This window comes from Schistocerca americana, chromosome 3, assembly GCF_021461395.2.
Source record: "Schistocerca americana isolate TAMUIC-IGC-003095 chromosome 3, iqSchAmer2.1, whole genome shotgun sequence".
Taxonomy (NCBI): Eukaryota; Metazoa; Arthropoda; class Insecta; order Orthoptera; family Acrididae; genus Schistocerca; species Schistocerca americana.
Window position 1 is genome coordinate 711,336,247 of NC_060121.1, and position 23,268 is coordinate 711,359,514.

Consider the following 23,268-nt stretch of genomic DNA (forward strand, 5'->3'; position numbering starts at 1 on the left):
AGTAGACATGGCTTAATGCCTAAACATCTGCACATGATAATGGCCTAAGGCCGAAATTGAAATAGTGGAAATAAAAAGTTTAACAGTCACTGGCATAAACATGATGTATTTCAAGAAATTTCACATGACTGTGAATCCCAGTTATGAAAAGTGTATTTAGAGACATGTTCAACTGGACTTAACGACTCTTGAAGCGGCTTGTTCTCTAAGACAGGAGAAGAATGTGGTATTTCCTACAAAAAAGTCCGAAGTGCTTCAGGGAGGAAGACTAGGGGGTTTCACAAGTGTGCTACGATCGTTTTAGAGTCAGTGTTCAAGTGTGGTTGTGTTATTCCTCGGAATAAAACGTAGTTCCATCGAAAACTGTTTAAATATTCTTCCATCATCTGCAAAGCTCTCTCTCTGCCCCCCCCCCCTCCCCCTCTTGTGCGGTGTTGTGCAGTGATACATTTCGATCCTGTAAAATCTTCAAGATACGTTTGTGACAATGTTCTGCACATTGCTTAAACACCAGATTTAGTAACTCCTGATGCAGTTCATGTTCAACGACAATTGTAAGCATGTGACACAAAAGATAAAATGCGCTGGTGATGAGGAAGAGGGCTCCAGGTATTTCCAGTGCGACAGGAAGTACATAGCGCATGACAGCCTATGGTTGCTGGTGGCTGGTGTTGCGAGCCCAATGTGTGGCTTCTTCCAGCGGCCACAACTCTGCTGCAAGGAGCATGCACAAAAAAGTTTCACAGATTTTTAGCACAATCTCAGACAGTGTAATTACATGGCCCCTTTCACTATCGGATTAAAAAAAGTTCCACAGTTGTTTAGCATTGTCTAAATTGTTTAAAACACCAGGGTCAGTTTCGAGAAGAACTGCGATTCCAAAAATAAATAAATAATATTCTTAAAGAAATGCCTTGTGCACTCTGTATGAGCATATAGTCGTGAGGTCCTCCCAGTCCAACAGCTAGACACAGATTTAGCGAAATTCCCGTCCTTTTTACCGAGGTTGCCATCATGTATTACATCCTAGAGGGTGGGGAATCAACAGCGTCCTCTGGTGGTGGTGTTATTTGTCAAGCTTCTTAAAAAAATAAATGTTAGAAGTTAAGCATTAAAATATGTCTCGTGATTCAGACAGTGTTACCTCTTCTTTATACGTTTAAAAAACTTGGTAGTTACAACGCTCAGTAACTAACATATAAATATAACATTTGCTTCCAGTTTCAGTAAATCATTTCATAACTTGCGTCAGAAATGGTAACACAAATTTATTTTACTTTTCATGTGGCCCCACATTTCATTACGACGTATAGTAATTTGTCTGGAGTCTTTACATGAAAAACAAACATTATTGTCACCAAAGTCCAGGAACCAGGTATCAGGTATCAAAGTGTATTACTGAAAAAATAAGCTGCTAGGTTTCAAGTAACACAAGTAATGTGTGTGGCCACCATCTATGTTCGACGTCAGTGTGCAGGTTCCACCTACAGCGGGCAGGTGGTAGCAGTAGTAGTGGAAGGTATGTAAAGTGTGTCTGGGGGAAGCGGAGAAAAGTGCTGTCATTGACGTATGCGGAAGCGGAATGATTTATCAGGCATCCAAAAGAACATGATCATTACCTTTCGGGCCAAGGATGGACGAATTTCCCCTTATGGCTAAGCTCATAAACTGTTCGCGTCTCGCCACACGGCTAGAGGACACCTAATATGGCGAAATGGCGCTGTCCAAAACTGGCTTGAGGACGTTCTGATGCACCATGGGTCATAGACGATAGGGCTGAACTATGACCTTGGAGATGTGTACGGCTGAACAGACAGGCCACTGCTGAGCAACTCATGCCCCGACAAACCAAGGAGCTAGCGACAGAGTCTCCTCGACGACTGCTCAGCGAACGTTGGTGCGTGTGGGCCTCTGCAGCAGGTGCCTGATTCGTACGCGCATGCTGACTGCTGTTTATCGGCGATGAAGGCTGGAATTCGCTTGGAAATACCACAAACGGACGTCCACTGAGTGGCACTGAACCACGTTTCATGCTCCTTCGAACACATGGCTGTTTTCGCGGACGGCGTGATACATCTGAAAGCAATCACCTTGCAACGACTGTTGCAAGGGTCCAAGCCTGAAGAGTGATTGTTATTTGTTAAGGGAATGTTGTGTGTGTTCCCTGGGTGATCTCGTCACTCAGGAATGGATAATGGATCGACACAAGTATACGTACATCTACTCTTTCAAAAATGGCTCTGAGCACTATGGGACTTAACTGCTGAGGTCATCAGTCCCCTATAACCTAGAACTACTTAAACCTAACTAACCTAAGGACATCACACACATCCATGCCCGAGGCAGGATTCGAACCTGCGACCGTAGCGGTCGCGCGGCTCCAGACTGTAGCGCCTAGAACCGCTCGGCCACTCTGGCCGGCATCATCTACTCTTTCCGAGCATGTTGAACCCTATATGCAGATTGTTTTTCCTAGGCACTGTCACCTACCAGCAGGACAATGCAGTGTGTCACACAGTTCCAAGCGTATGTGTGTTTCGGAGAACACCAGCATTTTCTTACAATACTCCACTGGCCAACAGATTCCCTGGCTTTAAACCCAACCGAAAGTCTAAGGCACCGTCTCAATCTTGCTGTTCACTCCAATGATCCTCAGCTGAGAAACCTAGCAGAGCTGGCCACGGCACTGGAGTCGACATAGCTGCACGTCCCTGTGGGTGCTTTCAAGAACACTCTTCCTGCACGTCTCGCAGCAGTCCCGGGTGCAGAAGTTGGTTATTCAGGTATTTGACAGGTAGTCGCTTTAGTGTGATTGGAACGTGTATAAGAAACTAGCTGTTTCCCGTTTCTGCACTCGAATATCAATTATTTTATTATGATGTCTGATGGTGTGCTGGCAAACTATTGTATGGGCAATAACATCTGCAACCGTCGCGTGTTGCCTGTTTGGGTAAACTTAGTTGGTGATGCACGCACCCTCCCCACCCCTAAATGCCTCAATGTACGACATAGTGTCACGAGAGGCGTCACTGCAGAAAGATGTATTTTGGTGGGCCTGGGCAGGAGCGCACATCTATGCATCGTGCTATTGATGTAGCTGTACATTATACATCCTGTTCATTACACGACAAACAAAATAATGTTTCACACTGTTTGAATTCACTGATTTGGGGAAGTATGTTCTATTTTCTACTTTACCCTCTACCGCATTCTCTTTTAACTTTCTTCCACATGGTTCAAACTATTTCCATACCAAATCTCACCGAAATCGGTTCAGTGGTGGAAACAGAGTGAAAATGAAATGAGCGTGTGGTATTGTTGGCCGGGAGGCCCAATCCCGGAAAGTTCGGCCGCCGAAAGCAAGTCTTACTCCAGTCGACGCCACACTGGGCGACTAGCATTCCGGTGATGAGGATGAAATGACGATGAGGACAACACAACACCTAGTCCATGAGTGGAGAAAATCTCCAACTCGGCCGAGAATCGAACCCAGGCCCGCTACATGGGAGGCAAGCACGTTACCACTCAGCTAAGCAGGCGGACAACAGACAGAGTACTTTCGTCCTTATAATAATACTGAAGACTTATTGCTTGGTAGAACACATACTTTTAAAAAAGCTAACTTTCAATGAGGTTGCAAAGGCTGTTAACTCACACACTATAATTTTCCATTTATGCTCGTGGTTAATGACAAACTGTTCATAATTTTTCCTCTCCAATAATGGCAGAGAGATTGAGGTCGCTCACAGTTGCACATGTGAGTGATCACTGATATTCCTCGCAATTTTACTAGCTCTGCTTCAGGTGGTTGTACATTCTTCACGAGCACATGTGTGAAACTGAGTGTATCAAGTGCAAACTATCACGCCAAATGTTTATACGCCTTAAGATTTTAATTTTTTCCGGTAATGACGTAAGAGAAGTGACGATAAAATAGTGCATCATAAAATGTTTGTGATAGGCTTTTCGTATAAAGTAGTTATCGAAAAAATGTAATGGTGGTGTTTGGTTTATAAGGGAAGTCAGTGACTTGATGAAGTCCTGCTCCTGTGGCCTTCTGTTTTGATAGCATCTGAGGCGTCATGTGGCTCCAAAACTGTATTTTTCTGATGACGTTGTAAACCCATAATTCTATTGGAATTAAGAGATGGCATAAACAGGAAGAGTTTTTGGTATTGTTTTACTGTGTTCTTCCTTCATTCAGGATCCAATGCGAGGGGCTGTGAGGAGCATATTTTAATCACAATAGTACAATATTTTGTCAAAAATAAGGCTTTACGGACAAATGACACATCTTAAAGAAATTCAGGTTAAGCTTAGAAAACGATAATTGTTTGGAAACACCAAGGTCGTTCATTTTATTTTGTGCAATATTCAATGCGCATTGTATAAAAGTCGTGGGTAGCATTCCACCGGTCGCTACTAGACGAGTATCCTTTGGTAAACATTGTGCATATCATTGTACATTAAGTCCTAAAACTATAATATATTTTGTTCACTGTTTAAAAATACTCAGTAAAAACTGTATAACTGCAGATTATAATAACAGGTAATTATCTCAATAGCCTTGTTGAGCTAGGTACAGCAAGTTTTTAGAGTTCGAAGTTCAAGGGTACAACGGAGTTTGATTCTGTGACAAAAATTCTATGAATTGATGCATTACATTGGATATGCCATGGCAGGTAGGTTTAATACAATGCCTAGAGAGCCAATCTAAATTAAGACATCTTCAATAAATAAAATACTGGCTTTTGTGTTTGGTTACACAGTCTGAATCTAAATTAAGACGTCTTCAATAAATAAAATACTGGCTTTTGTGATTGGTTACACAGTCTGTCATCAGTCATAGTCTGAAACTGTCGCAATAAACCTATCCGTTGGGGCTGTATACGGCCGGTACTTCATATCTGTGCTCTTCTCTGAAGGGTATGTCGTAGCCGGGCGTAGATGTCAGACCTCCGCGTCTTCCAGAGGTACCTGCACAAAAAAAGACAAAGCAAAGTAAGATGAAGTACATAATACGTCAGAGACGAATCTTGTCAGGTCAAAACCTTATTCTTGACTTGCTGAATACAAAAACGTGGCTGTGTTCTTGTTTGCTAGGATTTGAATAGGAAAAACAGAAAAAAATTGGTTCATTAATAGCGCAATAAGTATTTGTGCAGCAGAGTGCAAGTGTTGATTCTAAGACTCCTTGCGTTGGTATTATTTTATTAGTCTTTAGGAACTACAGTATTTAGCTGCTCCTTGTCTGGTAGAGAAATTAAATTAAAAATTTTTCCACCTGTGTTTTACGATTATTTGTTGTATATTCAGATTTGAACACCAATACTTCATCACCAAATGTGTCCTGTAGAAAACCCAAATAATATGGTCAACGAAACTTCCTACTGAAACAGAAAATCTGCTGAATAAGTTGTTGGTTTGGAATTCTATTTAAAATTTATACAACCTACCAATCTTGTACTCAAAATGGTAAGTGTGTAATAACCGTAAATGTACTGAGTACAGCTTCATACAGATACTTCGTATTTTGTCATAAATGAGGGAAGAATAGTATATTATTAACCACAAACTTGTATGTTCTTGGCATAATCTATACAGGATTATGTGTACATTAGTTCGTTAGTATTTACCTTGGTATTACTTAACTCGTAATAATAGTAATGCTACTTCATGTACAGTTCCAAATTTAATTCTTCTAGTTTTCATTTTTGTGGGAGTAACTAGTTGCAAATTAAGTACCTTGACGTGGTAGTTCCTATTTCCTTCCGTCTATCATGTTGCATGACCTTCCTTTACGTAAGTGGCTATTTATCTTTATATACACTAAATAACATTTATAGACTAGTTAAAGATAAATATTAACGAAGAAGATGTATTATGATAAATGCTTCGCATGGTTTCCCACGATTCTTGCTACGACTTACTGAAGGTGCATTCCACACACAGGAGTCACATATAAGGGACACACTGAACGTGTAATTCGACGCAGACCGTAGAGAAGCACGTACATGCATTAGAAGTGGGGTTCTGGATAGATCTATTTTATTAATGTACTGAGAATATTATACTGGCCATATAATTTGAAACAATGGTTAGTTACAAAACTGAGATATATAACGAGTTCATCTTTCTATTGACTAGTTCAATTTATGTGGCGCACATGATGTTTATGAACGTAAAATGCATTATTTCCTGTGTATGTGACTGCTTATGGGAGCGGTATGTAGCTGCACTGAATACGTTTTTTACTTTTACACAATGTCCATATTGACTATAAAACAAGTAGTTTATGTAAATTTGACAGGGATGGAGCCTTATGAAAACAAAAATTTGTCGTAAGGATTTACGTTTTAGGATGTTTCGCATTCCATGTTGCGTATGCTGAGAACAGGGTATGGTGAGTATGGTGATGTCATTTGCTGTGATCTATGCTGTATAACAGGTTTTAGATTTATGGGAGGAACATATGTATCCTTGGACTGACAGTCCTGTGGCACTCCGGAGACATCAGTGAGTACTGCAGACAAGCTACACTGTGATTGTAAGTATCTGGTCACCTCTTCGTCATGCCGAATAGACCATCACCTGCCACGTGAGGTCAACCCGCCATCTCAAAAGGAGGAGGGAGTACTGCGTTGGCAGTGAAGGGGGAGTAAGGGCAAAATGGGTCGGTCGTGAGGGCTCACTGACTTCGAATGTGGACTAGCCATTGGGTGTCACCTGAACAACACATCCATCAGAGACAATCCAACCCTTCTAAAGCTGCCCAAGGCGGCTGTTGGTGAGGTGATTATAAAGTAGAAACTCTAAACGAACACCAGCCGTACCTCTTATACTCGCGGTCAGCAGCCGTCGAGCAACGCTAACGGCCAGTGTAAAAATTCACATATAATCAGCGGTAGAATCACTCGTGAGTTTCAGAGAGCCACCAACTTGTACAATGACTGTGCATAGGGAATTAAAAAGAATGGTGCCCAATTGTGGAACTGCTCCTCATAAGCCACAAATCTCTGTCAGTGCTAATCGACACTTGAGATGGTGTGAGGCCACTGGATAGTCGATGATGGGATACGAGTTATTTGAAGGGATGAATAGCGGTATACCATGTGGTACACCGATGGGTTTGACGAATGCCTGGAGAATATTGTCTTCCATCCTCTGAAGTGCTAACCGAAAGATTTGAGAGGAGGTGGTTTTACGTACTGGATTGTGCCCCTTGTTGTGCTTAAAAAACACTATATGCGACAGGATGCAGACAGTTTGTACAGCGTTGAGAAATAGTCGGAAACGGTGAGTGATTGTATTAGCATAACAATGCAGCCTGACATACAACAGCACTGTGAAGCAAAGATTTGTGAACAGGAACATTCCTGAGATGGACCTGCCGGCCCATAATCCGACCTGAACCCAAGGGAAGACCTATGGGGTGAGTTACAGAACCCGGTGTCCAACGTCACTACCTTCTCCGGTTTCCCTTCTTGGGGAAAATGGGTTGCCATTACTCCACAGACATTCACACACACAAAACAAGGTGACCCCATCAAAGCTGAAGACATCATAAAGACGAAGGCCCGAGCACTCCATATTAATGTCTCCTAATTTGTGTCCTTATACTTCTGATCATACAGTACAAATCGACAAAATACTGCCACAAACTCCAGAAAGATATAAACGTGTGGTTACTGCATTTACTCTGCTTTTCTTCACTGTTCGAAATCCGTGCATGACTCTCTTGTTGATTATATGGGCCTGCTAACGAAATCTATTCACAGAATTAGTTATTATGTATGAAGCAACAAAAATAAAATGGTGACAAATTTAAGTCATGAGTATTTGTTGGCTGGAAGTCCACGAGGAATTGTTCAGCCGCTAAAGTGGAGTATGTTTCTCTTCTTGGCCACTGTGGCACCTTTCCTTCGCTACGTTGCGTTTTAAATTGACCTGTTCAGTGTAGGTCTTTGTGGTGAGAGCAGGTAAGGTTTTAGTCTTGTTTTTGTGTTGTTAATTATGGTGGGATGACGATGAGAGAGCCAAACGTGGTACAGCACCCCTCGAAAAGGACGGAAGGGGGCCACAGAGCGAAACGCCCCTATCCCATAGCCCCTTACTCTATGATAATGCCGGTAGATTTAGGTTTTGGCCCAGGAAACTGGTACAAAGTACAGTAACTACGATACGGTACGCAAAAAGGAATTTCCTTTCAAACTGAAAGACGCCTGTTCAGCGTTCTGATAGTAGTGTGTAGCCTTTATACGCACCCCGTTTGTCGTTGCAGGTGGTCAGTCCGTCTCCGACGCATGTAGCGTAGGCCATGGCGTGTGCGATGTAGTTCTGCTCGAAGACGCCGGTGAGCAGGTGAGACCAGGGTCCCCGGCTCAGCACAGCCACGTCGTCCCCACCGTGCGTCTCAGATCCCAGTGGAACCATACCCCTAAATCTGTAGTTCTTTTCACCTGCAAAAAGAGGCCACGCTGAATTATAACTACATGCTACACCATGAACTTTAAAATGACAAAAAGTAATATTAACAGTATAATAAGTCGTGGCTCTACATTACTGAGACAATTGATTGAAAAAAAAAAAAAAAAAAAAAAACAGATGGAAGCCGGCCCCGGGGAAGGTCAATTTCGATTTCGGATAAATGTAGGAGCATGCTATGCAACAACGTCCCTACGACTTCTCTTAGAAGCAATGGAGCTATGTAGACTTACAGGAAGCTTTTGACAATGTTGACTCGAATACATTCTTTGGCATTCTAAAGGTAGCAGCGGGGAAAAATATAGGGAGCGAGTAGTCACATTCAACTTTTACGACTCTTAAGTCGAGAGGCATGAAAGGGAAGCAGTAGTTGAGATGGTAGTGACACAGGGATGTAGCCTGATAAGAATTTGTAGAAGGAATTAAAGTTCAGGGAGAAGTTCAGGTCTGCCGATAACTTTGTAATTCTGTCAGAGCCAGAAAAGGATTTGAAGCAGCAGCAAACAAGAGGAATGGAATATAGTCGAATTAAATCAAGTCATGTGGGGGGAATTAGATTAGGAAACGAGACTCAAAGTGGCACACGAGTTTTCTACATTGGCAACAAAATAACGAAGTAGACAGGATAAAAAATGTAGACTGGCAATGGCGAGAAAAGCGTTTAGGAAGAAGAGAAATTTTATGGCATTGAATAGAGATTTAAGTGTTAAGAAATATTTTCTGAAGATATTTGTCTTGAGTGTAGCCTTGTATGAAAGTGAAACGTGGAAGATAAATGCTTTAGACAAAAGAGAGTAGAAGCTTTTGAAATGTGTGCTACAGGAGGCTCTGAAGTTTAGACTGGTAGATCATCTGACTAATGAAAATGTACTGAGAAAAACGGGCGAGGAAACACAACTTGACTAGAAGAAGGGATCGCCTCACAGGACACCTTCTGAGATACCAAGGGATCACCACTTCAGTATTAGAGGGAGTTAGGGGAGTAGGCGCACGGGAGGGGAGTGGTGGGGAATCATCGAGGGAGCCGAAGAAACAAATACAGAAGGAAGGTTCGAAAGAATGTAGGTTGTAGTAGTTATTTGGAGATGATGAGGCTTGCACAGCATAGAGTACCATGGAGAGCTGCATCAAATAAGTCTTCGGATTGAAGACCACCACCACCACCACCACCACCACCACCACCACCACCAACAACAACATTGTATGCTACCATTTGAAGAAATTATGGGCGTCAGAGTAGGCAAGACAATACGAAGTCTCTTGCATATGTTTTACTCGTAACTCACTGTACACTGCAGATATACCACTTACTATGATGTTCATGCAAACGAAAAATAATACACTTCTCTGGAAATATAGTGCATAAGATAGCAATCAAGCTGTAAGGAAAATCTCTTATTATTCCGTTATTCCGAGCAGATTACGTACAGCCTCACATATGCTGCTTATCCTCAATACGTCCATTATAACGATGATGATGATGATGATGTCACATACTCCAAGGAGCGAAGGGGACGATGCGGGAGACCCGCACCGCCGACTAGGCAAGGCCCTAGCGTAGGTGGTTTGCCATTGGCTTTCTCCGATCGTAATGGGGATGAATGATGATGATGTAGACGACACAACACCCAGTCATCTCGAGGCAAATCCATGACCCCGCCGAGAATCGAACCTGGGACCCCGTGCGCAGGAAGCGAGAACGCTACCGCAAGATCACGAGCTGCAGACACGTCCATTATATAAGACCAGTATTTTTTTTTTTTTTTTACATCCGTTATGTACAGAGTAAAAATACTGGTCACTCCGTACATGCTTCATGAACGACAGGTAAAATACTTTAACTATCGTTCGTAAAATCATTGAATCTCTTTTTAGAGAGTTACTGGTATATGTCTGCAGAATTTATTTCCCTAATTCTAGAGTATAATAATAAAAATTGTCGTCGCACTATGGATTTCACTTCATATCGAAAATTTTCAGATGCGCCAAGGCCTTATATTATCCTAAAATGATTAAACCAAATTGGCGTCGTCAATGTGTATATTCCTAGACCACGATTTCACATTTTAATATTTGTCTCAATCTATCAGTAAGATTCAACGTCTTCCCTATATAGAAACTCCTTCCTCGGTCTTGTCTCAGTAATGCAAATGCGAAAGCTTCCTCCAATAGAAAACTAATCCAAAATGAAGACGTTACCAGCTTGAAACAGCGTCTTTCTACCGACGGTTATATATTCATTTCATTCCAGAGGTCAGGACACAACCATGAAATAGGGTACATGCGGAATCATTCATATTCAACTCATATTGTTAACCGAGTGAATGTTGGATTTAGTGTTGCTCTCTTACCACACAAATTTATAGTTTTCCCTGACTTCCTTGGGTAAATCTTAATTTACATCGATTTGAACTGCTTCACTTCGACAAATTTCCATTTAATTGATTTTATTTCTTCGATTTTTCACTGTTCCAGTTAAACACCAACAGAAATCCACGAATAGAACATATACTTTCATGAACTATTTCCATGGTCTTATTTCAACTCGTGGCTTTACAACGCGAGAAAATAAATGCCTTCAGCACCTCAGTTATACTTTAACACATTCTTCATGTTCAAAAAAGAAAGGTGTAAAGGTTGTTCCATTCCTCATATGCATATTTCTAGGTGAAAAAAATCTTCCCCGATTACAAAAAAAAAAAAAAAAAAAAAAAAAAATTAAAGGAAATAAATAAATAGTACCGTGGTATACATACTGTGTTTAAACGTCTCCATATCCTGAACGAGTAAGTCAAATTCTCACATTTTTTTCCCAAGCACATTTTATTAACCTCCCATCAACAACTTTCTCTTGTAGAAGTGTGCACAGTGAATATTTGAAGCTATTGCACAGCACATCCTCCATCTTGTTTTGTTTAGAACAGGGTAAGGTGATGAAGTAGATTAAAACTGAAGAAACTGCAAGAAGGTGGGAATTTAAGGAGGTGGGACCTGGATAAACTGACTAAACCAGAGGCTATACAAAGTTTCAGGGAGAGCATAACGGAACAATTGACAGGAATGGGGGAAAGAAATACAGTAGAAGAAGAATGGGTAGCTTTGAGGGATGAAGTAGTGAAGGCAGCAGAAGATCAAGTAGGTAAAAAGACAAGGATTAGTAGAACTCCTTGGGTAACAGAAGGAACATTGAATTTAATTGATGAAAGGAGAAAATATAAAAATGCAGCAAATGAAGCAGCAAAAAGGAATACAAACGTCTCAAAAATGAGATTGAGAGGAAGTGCAAAATGGCTAAGCAGGGTTGGCTAGAGGACAAATGTAAGGTTATAGAGGCTTATCTCACTAGGTGTAAGATAGATACTGCCTACAGGAAAATTAAAGAGACCTTTGGAGAAAAGAGAATCACTTGCATGAATTTCAAGAGCTTAGATGGAAACCCAGTTCTAAGCAAAGAAGGGAAAGCAGAAAGGTGGAAGGAGTTCAAAAATGGTTCAAATGGCTCTGAGCACTATGGGACTCAACTTCTGAGGTCATTAGTCCCCTAGAACTTAGAACTAGTTAAACCTAACTAACCTAAGGCATCACACACATCCATGCCCGAGGCAGGATTCGAACCTGCGACCGTAGCGGTCTCGCGGTTCCAGACTGCAGCACCTAGAACCGCACGGCCACTTGGCCGGCGGTGGAAGGAGTATAATGAGGGTCTATACAAGGGCGATGCACTTGAGGACAATATTATGGAAACTGAAGAGGATGTAGATGAAGATGAAATGGGAGATACGATACTGCGTGAACAGTTTGACAGAGCACTGAAAGACCTGAGTCGAAACAAGGTCCCGGGAGTGAACAACATTCCATTAGAACTACTGACGGCCTTGGGAGAGCCAGTCCTGACGAAACTCTACCATCTGGTGAGCAAGATGTATGAGACAGGCGAAATACCCTCAGACGTCAAGAAGAATATAATAATTCCAATCCCAAAGAAAGTAGATGTTGACAGATGTGAAAATTACGAAACAATCAGTTTAATAAGCCACAGCTGCAAAATACTAACGCGAATTCTTTACATAAGAATGGAAAAATTAGTAGAAGCAGACCTCGGGGAAGATCAGTTTGGATTCCGTAGAAATATTGGAACACGTGAGGCAATACTGACCCTACGACTTATCTTAGTAGCTGGATTAAGGAAAGGCAAACCTACGTTTCTAGCATTTGTAGAGTTAGAGGAAGCGTTTGACAATGTTGACTGAAATACGTCCTTTCAAATTCTGAAGGTGGCAGGGGTAAAATACAGGGAGCGAAAGGCTATTGACAATTTGTACAGAAACCAGATGGCAGTTATAAGAGTCGAGGGACATGAAAGGGAAGCAGTGGTTGGGAAGGGAGTGAGACAGGGTCGTAGCCTATCCCCGATGTTATTCGATCTTTATATTGAGCAAGCAGTGAAGGAAACAAAAGAAAAATTCGGAGTAAGTATTAAAAACCATGGAGAAGTAATAAAAACTTTGAGGTCTGCCGATGACAATGTAATTCTGTCAGTTGAACGGAATGGATAGTGTTTTGAAAGGATTATATAAGATGAACATCAACAGAAACAAAACGAGGATAATGGAATGTAGTCGAATTAAGTCGGGTGATGCTGAGAGAATTAGATTAGGATATGAGACACTTAAAGTACTAAGGAATTTTGCTATTTGGGGAGCAAAATAACTGATTATGGTCGAAGTAGAGATGATATAAAATGTAGACTGGCAATGGCAAGGAAAGCGTTTTGAAGAAGAGAAATTGGTTAACATCGAGTATTGATTTAAGTGTCAGGAAGTTGTTTCTGAAAGTATTTGTATGGTGTGTGGCTATGTATGGAAGTGAAACATGGACGATAAATAGTTTGGACAAGAAGAGAATAGAAGCTTTCGAAATGTGGTGCTACAGAAGAATGCTGAAGATTAGATGGGTAGATCACATAACTAATGAGGAAGTATTGAATAGGATTGGGGAGAAGAGACGTTTGTGGCACAACTTGACCAGAATAAGGGGTCGGTTGGTAGGACTTGTTCTGAGGCATCAAGGGATCACCAATTTAGTATTGGAGGGCAGCGTGGAAGGTAAAAATCGTAGAGGGAGACCAAGAGATGAATACACTAAGCAGATTCAAAAGGATGTAGGTTGCAGTAGGTACTGGGAGATGAAGAAGCTTGCACAGGATAGTAGCATGGAGAGCTGCAACAAACCAGTCTCAGGACTGAAGACCACAACAACAACAACAACAACAACAACAAGGCGATGAAGTGAAGGGTAAGGAACTATGGAAAAATGTTACTGAATGGCATCAAAGGAGGCGAGACATTAACGACTGAATCTCATATATCTTTGCGTAATTATTTGAGTTGTGATAGAGACTTTAATCAGACAGCACGTTTTAACCTAAGCGATATACACTTACTCTTGTCGTCTTCCCGTATGTCCGGTCGCTGGCAATTCTTCCCAGGCTTCTGGTAGCCGGGTCCATTAGCGTAGCTGAGTGTTGTATAAGCCAGTTTTTCCTCGTCTGTCCCAGCATCACCTAGAACAAGAGAAAAATAATTACTGACACATTATAGCAGTACGAGTTAGGGTGCAAATGAGCTTCAAGTGTCGACGCTACAAGGATAATCCCAAACACAGGCAACAATAAGTTCGAATAACAGAGTGGCTACACTGCCACGGCGATGAAGCAAGGTGTTCAGTATTCGACCACGGGTTAATCAGTCACAATATAGGTGTATAGGAGTGTAGAAAGTAATACTTTAAATTATCAACAAGTTAATATCGAACTTAACTTTGGCCATCTCAGTCAGAAAGGAATTCACTAACCAGTTTATGACCAGTTTAGTGGGCAACTTAACACACTGTACATGCCAATGGTCATCTGTCTAATGGAGCAAAAAACGTGTTTCATCTGAAAAGGCCTCTTGTTGCCACTCAGTGTACTCTCCAGTTGTCGTACTGGCGCCATCTGAAAAGGCCTCTTGTTGCCACTCAGTGTACTCTCCAGTTGTCGTACTGGCGAGGAAATTCCAGCCTTTGTCGTCGACGAAAAGCAATCAGCGTGGGTGCACGAAACACGTGCCTGCTGCAGAGTCCCATACGCGGTGACGTTCGCTGAACGGTCGCTGAGGAGACAATGGTGTATCCCGTCGTTTCATCTGGGTGGCCAATTGCTGAGCGGCTGCATGTCCATTCAGCGGTACCCATCTCCACAGCCGTCATTCACCCTTGTCATCTACGGTCCGCAGGGCACCAGAGATGCCTCGGCGCCGGTTTTGGATAGTGCCATTTTGCCACGTACGGTACACTTGAACCACTACGGTGCGCGAACCGTTTACTAACTTAGCTGTTCCCGAGATGTTTCTGCCTTGCCACGAAAGCCAACGATGATGCCCTTCTGAACGCCAAATAAATCTTTCCGTTTCCGCATTACAACGACTGCAGTGTTTTACGTGTCCCTCTCAAACTGGTAGTGCTGTTACCCTCCCCCCAGTGATGGTTATTACTCTTTGACGTCGAACATAGGCGGTGGTCACATCAGTGTGACTGGAGCGTGTATATTTTGCGTACCGCTATTATTTCCACCGTCTCATGTTGTAGTCGCGAATGGTGGGCGGGTGGGAAACCTAATGGTACGCCTCGAATCCAATTTTATCTTAAAGGTACTGTCAGGGCGGTAACTTGAGTTGTTTAAAGTAATATATCGGTTAAATGTAAGCGTATCTACGATGTATGAGTCTGGCTGACGTCTCATATTGTCTAAAGAAAGACAATTTGCTTTTCAAGCCACGTTTCGTAGTACTTTTTTTCCTTTTACCTTTTTTTTCTTTTTCAACAGTATGTGAATGGGCTCAATGCTCCCATCGTAACATACACATCAATCAATTATGCACAAGTTTGTACGACTACATACGCAGCAGGTATCGTTTGTTGTTAGTTATTGTGCGTGCCACTGAGGTAAAGGAGCGAAATTCTGAGGAGATATATGTCGCACGCATTAGACTGTATGCATATTAACAGGCTGTTCTAGTGAACATGTGCCGTGTTAAAGCCCAACTAAAACGCGTTCTTCTAAGGTAAGCGTTGCTGTTAAACTTGGCATAGGCAGGAAACTGCGCTGTTTGTGAGATATATTGTTGGTAATTTCTAGCACAGTACGCTCTCAAATTTTTAACGGTACATCACACCGCAACGCACAAGGCATTTCTTGAAGTATCTACCACTGGAGTTGTCTGGAGTATATTCTTGATGGTTTTGCATTGCCTAACGAACTAGCGTGCAGAAGCACTTCTTTCTTTTTGGATATTCCCTAATTCCTCTCTTAATTACATAGAGGGAAACTATAGATTGCATATTGGAGTCTTGACGTTCTCACCTGTTAGTTCTGGCGGAAGTAATGACGAATGATGTAAATGTCAACGACCATAATCTTGTCTTCGGTACCTGTTGGCGTCCAAAGAAGAATCGTTATCTTTCCTTCGGTAGACATCTGTGGTATTAAATTTGCCCACTTTATATAGATTCATGGAAAATTGCATTCAAGAGTTTATTTTTGTAGAAATATACGGTAAAATTCATTACACATTTTCAGAAACATGCCTCAATATTCACTGTTTGAAAATTAACTTTCAGATATAAAATTGAATTCATAATTTTAAAACTTCAAACAATACTCACAACCCAACAATTTCAAAAAGTAACACTTTACTTGGCACAGAAGTTGTTGCAATATTTCTTAGTATTTTGTGGTACATCCTTTTGATTTTATCACTGCCTCGACTCTGCGCTGCTTCGAGTCCACCTAATGCCGAAGATATTTGGTTTGGTTACTCTGAACCACGAAATGACGATGGCCTCTAGGAGCTCCCTTTTGTTACTGCATTTAGTCGCGAAACCATGATTTCAAGCCTTGATCTCAAGGTCTCAAATCGGCTAAGGTATTCACGGTTGCCAGGCCACGGTAGCATATTAATTTGACGGTGATGGAACCATTTGCTACGGATTTTGGCGGTATGACAACCGCGCTGAACTTGCTGAAAGATGCACTGATGATTGTTACCTTCAAATCGCTGATAGAACGCAGCTATTACAGCATTAAGACTACATCTTGTAGTTTTTTGTGGTAATGTTGCCCTGTAACACTGCCGGATGTCCAATGCCATGACTTGACATGCAGCCCCACACCATGACACTGACGGGATGTTCCATAGTAGCAGTGGTGTTCTGACGCCTTAAGTCTTCGCCCGGTCGACGTCGAATGAACTTAACTCCATGACTTCCAAAGATGCTGATCTTAATCTCGTCACTCCAAATGACTCTAGCCTTGTCTGCCTGCGTCCATTCCCTCTACATCAATGCCCATTGCACACGTTTCTGCCTCTGCATTTTGATCAGATAAGATTCTTCCTGGGGGTCTTCACTCACAAACCAATTTCGCGAAGTTTCTGTCTGACGGTTCGATCTGAAACTTCAACCCCTGAAGTCTTCATGATGTCATTTATGACTTTTGCGGTACGCTGACGATCTTTCAGAGAAAGACGGCAGATTCTATGGTCTTGATTAGTCAATATTGGTTTTCTGCCGGTTCTGGGAGTAGTTCTGATTCATCCAGTTCCTTCATGTCGGTTGCAAACTTTCTTCACGCCCAACATTCGTAGCGCAACCACCGAAACTGTTTGCTCTCTGCACACATTATACCTCCTTATTCCGTTCACTTGACGAACAATCCGTAAGTTTCGGAACAGGAGACATCTTTCTCAATCCATCATCCGTCTTAACTCAGCTCACACTAAGGAAATCTTACACATTAACAACAAAAATGTATTGTTACTACTGGAGCTGCAACATTGATCCGAACGTTCTTCTATCGATGTACAAAGTAACAGAACACACTTCCAATGATTGATTTCTCAGACAAGAGCAAATTACAAACAGCTGCCCAAGCAGATGCAGTTCTTAAATTGTTGTCAGTTAGATCTATCTATTCATCTTTAGTAAAAAATGTAACGTCACATACTCTAAAAATGATAAATATTCACTGGGACATACCGTGAAAAAAAATGAAAGGATTATTTATTTTTTCAATAATTCTAAACTTACATCCACTTAGTGATGTTAAAATGAAGTAACATTTCAACAAAGTATCAAGAATTCTGGTCCCGGCGGAGGTTCGAGTCCTCCCTCGGGCATGGGTGTGTGTATGTGTTTGTCCTTAGGATAATTTAGGTTAATAAGTTGTGTAAGCTTAGGGACTGATGACCTTAGCATTTTAGTCCCATAAGATTTCACACACATTATTATCAAGAATTAATACCACAACCGCACTTTCTCCAGATTCTGTAATCTACACTAGACAAAATATACGTGTATACAGGGTGTTACAAAAAGGTACGGCCAAACTTTCAGGAAACATTCCTCACACACATATAAAGAAAACATGTTATGTGGACATGTGTCAAGAAACGCTTAATTTCCATGTTAGAGCTCATTTTAGTTTCGTCAGTATGTACTGTACTTCCTCGATTCACCGCCAGTTGGCCCAATTGAAGGAAGGTAATGTTGACTTTGATGCTTGTGTTGACATGCGACTCATTGCTCTACAGCACTAGCATCAAGCACATCAGTACGTAGCATCAACAGGTTAGTGTTCATCACGAACGTGGTTTTGCAGTCAGTGCAATGTTTACAAATGCGGAGTTGGCAGATGCCCATTTGATGTATGGATTAGCACGGGGTAATAGCCGTGGCGCGGTACGTTTGTATCGAGACAGATTTCCAGAACGAAGGTGTCCCGACAGGAAGACGTTCGAAGCAATTGATCGGCGTCTTAGGGAGCACGGAACATTCCAGCCTATGACTCGCGACTGGGGAAGGCCTACAACCTGCACCTGTAATGGACGAGGCAATTCTTCGTGCAGTTGACGATAACCCTAATGTCAGCGTCAGAGAAGTTGCTGCTGTACAAGGTAACGTTGACCACGTCACTGTATGGAGAGTGCTATGGGAGAACCAGTTGTTTCCGTATCATGTACAGCGTGTGCAGGCAGTATCAGCAGCTGATTGGCCTCCACGGGTACACTTCTGCGAATGGTGCACCCAACAATGTGTCAATCCTTATTTCAGTGCAAATTTGCTCTTTACGGATGAGGCTTCATTCCAACGTGATCAAATTGTAAATTTTCACAATCAAGATGTGTGGGCTGACGAGAATCCGCACGCAACTGTGCAATCACGTCATCAACACAGATTTTCTGTGAACGTTTGGGCAGGCATTGTTGGTGATGTCTTGATTGGGCCCCATGTTCTTCCACCTACACTCAATGGAGAACGTTATCATCATTTCATGCGGGATACTCTACCTGTGCTGCTAGAACATGTGCCTTTACAAGTACGACACAACATGTGGTTCATGCACGATGGAGCTCCTGCACATTTCAGTCGAAGTGTTCGTACGCTTCTCAACAACAGATTCGGCGACCGATGGATTGGTAGAGGCGGACCAATTCCATGGCCTCCACGCTCTCCTGACCTCAACCCTCTTGACTTTCATTTACGGGGGCATTTGAAAGCTCTTGTCTACGCATCCCCGGTACCAAATGCAGATACTCTCGTGCTCGTATTGAGGACGGCTGTGATATAATACGCCATTCTCCAGGGCTGCATCAGCGCATCAGGGATTCCATGCGACGGAGGGTGAATGTAAGTATCCTCGTTGACGGAGGACATTTTGAACATTTCCTGTAACAAAGTGTTTGAAGTGAAGTCACGCTGGTACGTTCTGTTGCTGTGTGTTTACATGTAGATTAATGTGATTTAAAGAGGAGTAATAAAATGAGCTCTAACATGGAAAGTAAGTGTTTCCGGACACATGTCCACATAACATACTTTCTTTGTGTGAGGAATGTTTCCTGAAAGTTCGGCCGTACCTTTTTGTAACACCCTGTATACGTACGTGTATATGTTCTAGAGACCTATTTCATATTTTTCGCTCCTTAAGCTGCTCCCCGCCTGGTGATTGTGCCCACTTTGGAAACTGGTTCGCGGTGTGCTGGCTGAGTGGCGCGTACTCACCGAGGATGTCGTTGCCGCGCGCCGGGTAGCCGTTGAAGGACATGGTGTGCGCGTGGTCGGCCGTCACCACCAGCAGCGTGTCGCGCTCGTCCGTCAGCTGGTCGGCCACGCGGATCGCCTCCGAGAACTCGATCGTCTCGTCCAGCGCCTTGTGCGCCCTGTTACTGTGGTGCGCCATGTCGATGCGTGCACCTGGAAAACGGCGAACAACCTTACGTCTGAGTTGAAATACACTTTATTTAGCCCTACGTACTATAAAAATGTAAGTACGTATGTGTGCATGTCTACATCTCCACCTAAACCACTCGTTCGCTTTCAACCAAAATTGGTACACACATCGCTTACCGTCTGGAAAGAATGGATGCTTAAGTAACAACCACCTACCCATCAAAGGGGTGGGGTTTGGGGTGAAAGAGCAATGTAGCATATGGTGGGCAAACACCCATACTTTATTCATCCTGGTATTTGAGAATGGGAGCAATTCGCGACTTGCAACAAACTTTACACATAATTTCATATCTTTACGAAACTTTCTCTCACTGACGACCCTCACAAAACTCATGAACGTGAAAAAGTATATGGCTTACTACAGTTTCGTTGTTCAGGCAGTAAAACTGACGGATAAGTGGTAAACTTCTAGTTTATATCTTCTTCACTACAAAGCGTATTCGCGACGCATTTTGTAGCCGTTATTCACATATACCGCTGAATGTACCAGGAAAATTAGATCACTGAACGACACAGAGTTCAGGGAATACGATATAGACACTGAACCATGTAAAAATCAAACTGCAAGGTGTAATTCGCTAGAGATGCAGGTGAACTGTATATACAAATACCTGTGTCATATTTTAAATGTATGTGAAATATATTACAAAACGGCGACTGCGGAAAAAGTCACAGGTTTAACGTCATCCTAAACCATGTCAACAATTTCAATCGAATTAGGTCCACATATTAGTCACTATCTGGATAGATATACTGTGATTTTAAGAACCACCAACATTCTATTGGGGTGGGAAGAGATGTGGGGAGTGGAGGTGACTGACAGAGAGTGGGAAAGAGGAGACACAGCTACGTGGGAGGGGATGGATAGGGAGAGGAGGAGATCGACAGAGAAGGGAGTATAAGGTCGACTGAGGAGAGTGAGGAGGAGATGGACAAAGAGAGGAGGTGGTGGAGGTGGAGCAGGAGGAGGAGGAGGAGGAGGAGGAGGAGATGAACAAAGAGATTAGGAGGAGAAGGATATGAACAAAGAGAGAAGGAGGAGAAGGATATGAACAAAGAGAGAACGAGAGGTAGGAGGATGAGATGGATAAAGTGATGGGAAGGAGGAAATCGACTAACAGAAGACTAAAATAAATACATATCCAGGCGATGCTGGATAGTCAGCTAGCGTTGAATGAAAACGTGTGCACGATTTTGCTTTGTTACCCTCGAAAAGTCGTTCGTTAAAATGTCAAGTGCCGAGTTATTCATTCTTATGCGAGTTCTGAGTGGCAACTGGGATGCAAAGACGTTCCTCACCAGGTTATTGACTGCTTAATGTTTTACAATCTTTGACTAGCTAGGTGAAGACATGCCTGCTAGGCTATACTTTGGAGGTATTGTGTACTGCCCAATTTTGCAGCTTTGCAGATTTGTCAAAAACTTTTCTCTATTCAATTTCTTGTATATTGTGGCCGTGTATGGTTTGTGGTCCATCACAGAACAAGTGCAATCATTCATTTGCTTCTATTTTTGGAACGAGTCTCAATAATCTGGAATTTAACTAATATACCTTCAATTTACTTTACTTCTCCAGTCGTTTCGTGAAATCCATGCCAAAACTTCGATTGGACGTGTGCGTGACTACTAATTTTCGAATTTTCTTTTACTTTGAGCATGAATTTTATTCTGAAAGCTCCCTACAGCAGAAATATTAGTCAATATAAACCGAAAACTACAAACAACAAAACTATTTTTAATTCTTTGCGCCATTTTGAAGCTCAGAATGTAGGCAGAGCTGCCACTCTGAAAATGGCTCTGAGCACTATGGGACTTAACTTCTGAGGTCATCAGTCCCCTAGAACTTAGAACTACTTAAACCTAACTAACCTATGGACATCACACACATCCATGCCCGAGGCTGGATTCGGACCTGCGACCTTAGCATCAGCGCGGTTCCAGACTGAAGCGCCTAGAACCGCTCGGCCACTCCGGCCGGCTGCCACTCTGACTCCGAGACGACTCGCAGTTTATCACAGTATATTTGACGTGTTTATTATGTGTCATGTTCTTCTGCGGACATGTATTAGGCTTTGAGGTTGAGGGTCACATCCACATAGCACTTGGTTCTCACCCAAGGAAGAGCCATTGTAAGTACATCGAATCAAGTTATGAAAGTTCAAGTAGTAACTGAGACTTTAAATTCATTCAGTTACTCATCCATACCTTCAACTGTGCAAAGTAAGCATTTCTCACTCTTGAATTTGTTTATGGGACAGTGGACAGACAGTGTTACAGATTATTTCTGGGCTAAACGTTGGTATAAAATGGTCACATGTTCATGGCATGTTAATGAATTCACATGCTCTTACGTAGCTCAGTTAAACAAGGGTGGTACCTCTCCTATATTGTCTGTCTGAACGGTACGAACGTGAAGTAGTAGATGGTTGTACTACAGATACTCATACCTGTGGTAACCATTGCCACCCAAATAACTGCTGCCACACTCCCAGATCTCTGATGTAAACCGTTCACCTTCTAGATGCCTGGGAACAGGCCGATCAAATAGCAATGGTAGCAGGAACTTAACTGATTTTAAAACACACACTGGCTTCTATTTAGAAAAAGCAATGCCTGAAAGACAGCAGAACAGCAGCCACAACGAATAAATATTTAGAAAGTAGTCAGAGTACAAAGGCGACGCAACTGGAAGGGCGTTGGTTCGCCGTTGGCCGGAAATAATACATAGACTCACGAAGTGTCACATGAGCTCACGTGTCTAGCCACGAGGGCGGCAGTGCTTTGGCAGTGACCATATATGGTGATACTCAAGGCCTGCAGAGTGGTGTTGGGAAGCACAAACGTGCAAGGGGCAGCGTGACCTGTTTTACAGTATGAAGGCGGAAGGGGCATAACTGATGAGAGAGTTCAGAACACGCAGCGGTGCAAGAGGGACGTCTTTGTAAGTCAAGCCCGGGGCCTGGACTCTTAAGTATTCGCTTTGGCTCTGTCCGCGCTCATTCTTAGCCGTGTACGTCCAACCATGGGAGTTTGCAGGCAGGAGTAGTGTCATTATCCATTTCCGTCTCAGACGAGCAACTAAAGATTTTAGTTATTAAAGGCTAGTTTTGTTGGATTACTTCCCGACCAAGTTCCATAACTTTCAGTTAACCATCCCCACGTTAACTGACTGGACGGGCCTTCTCCAGTCTCCAACTTCACTGAACGTGGACCACATGCTGGACACGACAACATTTTCAAATGGATATGTCTTGAAACATTAACGAACGCTATCCTACTAGGATGATATCTGATAGAAGATGTAGGTCTTCATTTTTCTTAACATAGGATCTGAACGTCTCTCATGAACTCAGTTTCCTGAAGTAGTATGACGCAGTCCTCCAGAAACTCTAAAATTAGATTTCCCATCACTTTTAAGTATAAAACGTCTCTAGTTTAGAGATGCAACTGTTGGTAACT

The 23,268-nt window shown here is 42.4% G+C and overlaps 1 protein-coding gene across 1 annotated transcript in view; it reads right to left on the bottom strand.

Annotated features, from left to right (window-relative positions):
- Positions 1-4,330: 4,330 nt before the first annotated feature.
- Positions 4,331-23,268, bottom strand: part of LOC124605636 (membrane-bound alkaline phosphatase-like) — a 199,344-nt gene continuing 180,406 nt past the window's right edge. The window contains exons 8-11 of the mRNA XM_047137454.1: positions 19,582-19,773; positions 13,928-14,047; positions 8,265-8,459; positions 4,331-4,977 (exon numbers count right to left, since the gene is read on the bottom strand). Coding sequence (XP_046993410.1) covers positions 4,871-4,977; positions 8,265-8,459; positions 13,928-14,047; positions 19,582-19,773 — 614 coding nt within the window. The 3' untranslated portion in view covers positions 4,331-4,870. The remainder of the gene's footprint in view (positions 4,978-8,264; positions 8,460-13,927; positions 14,048-19,581; positions 19,774-23,268) is intronic.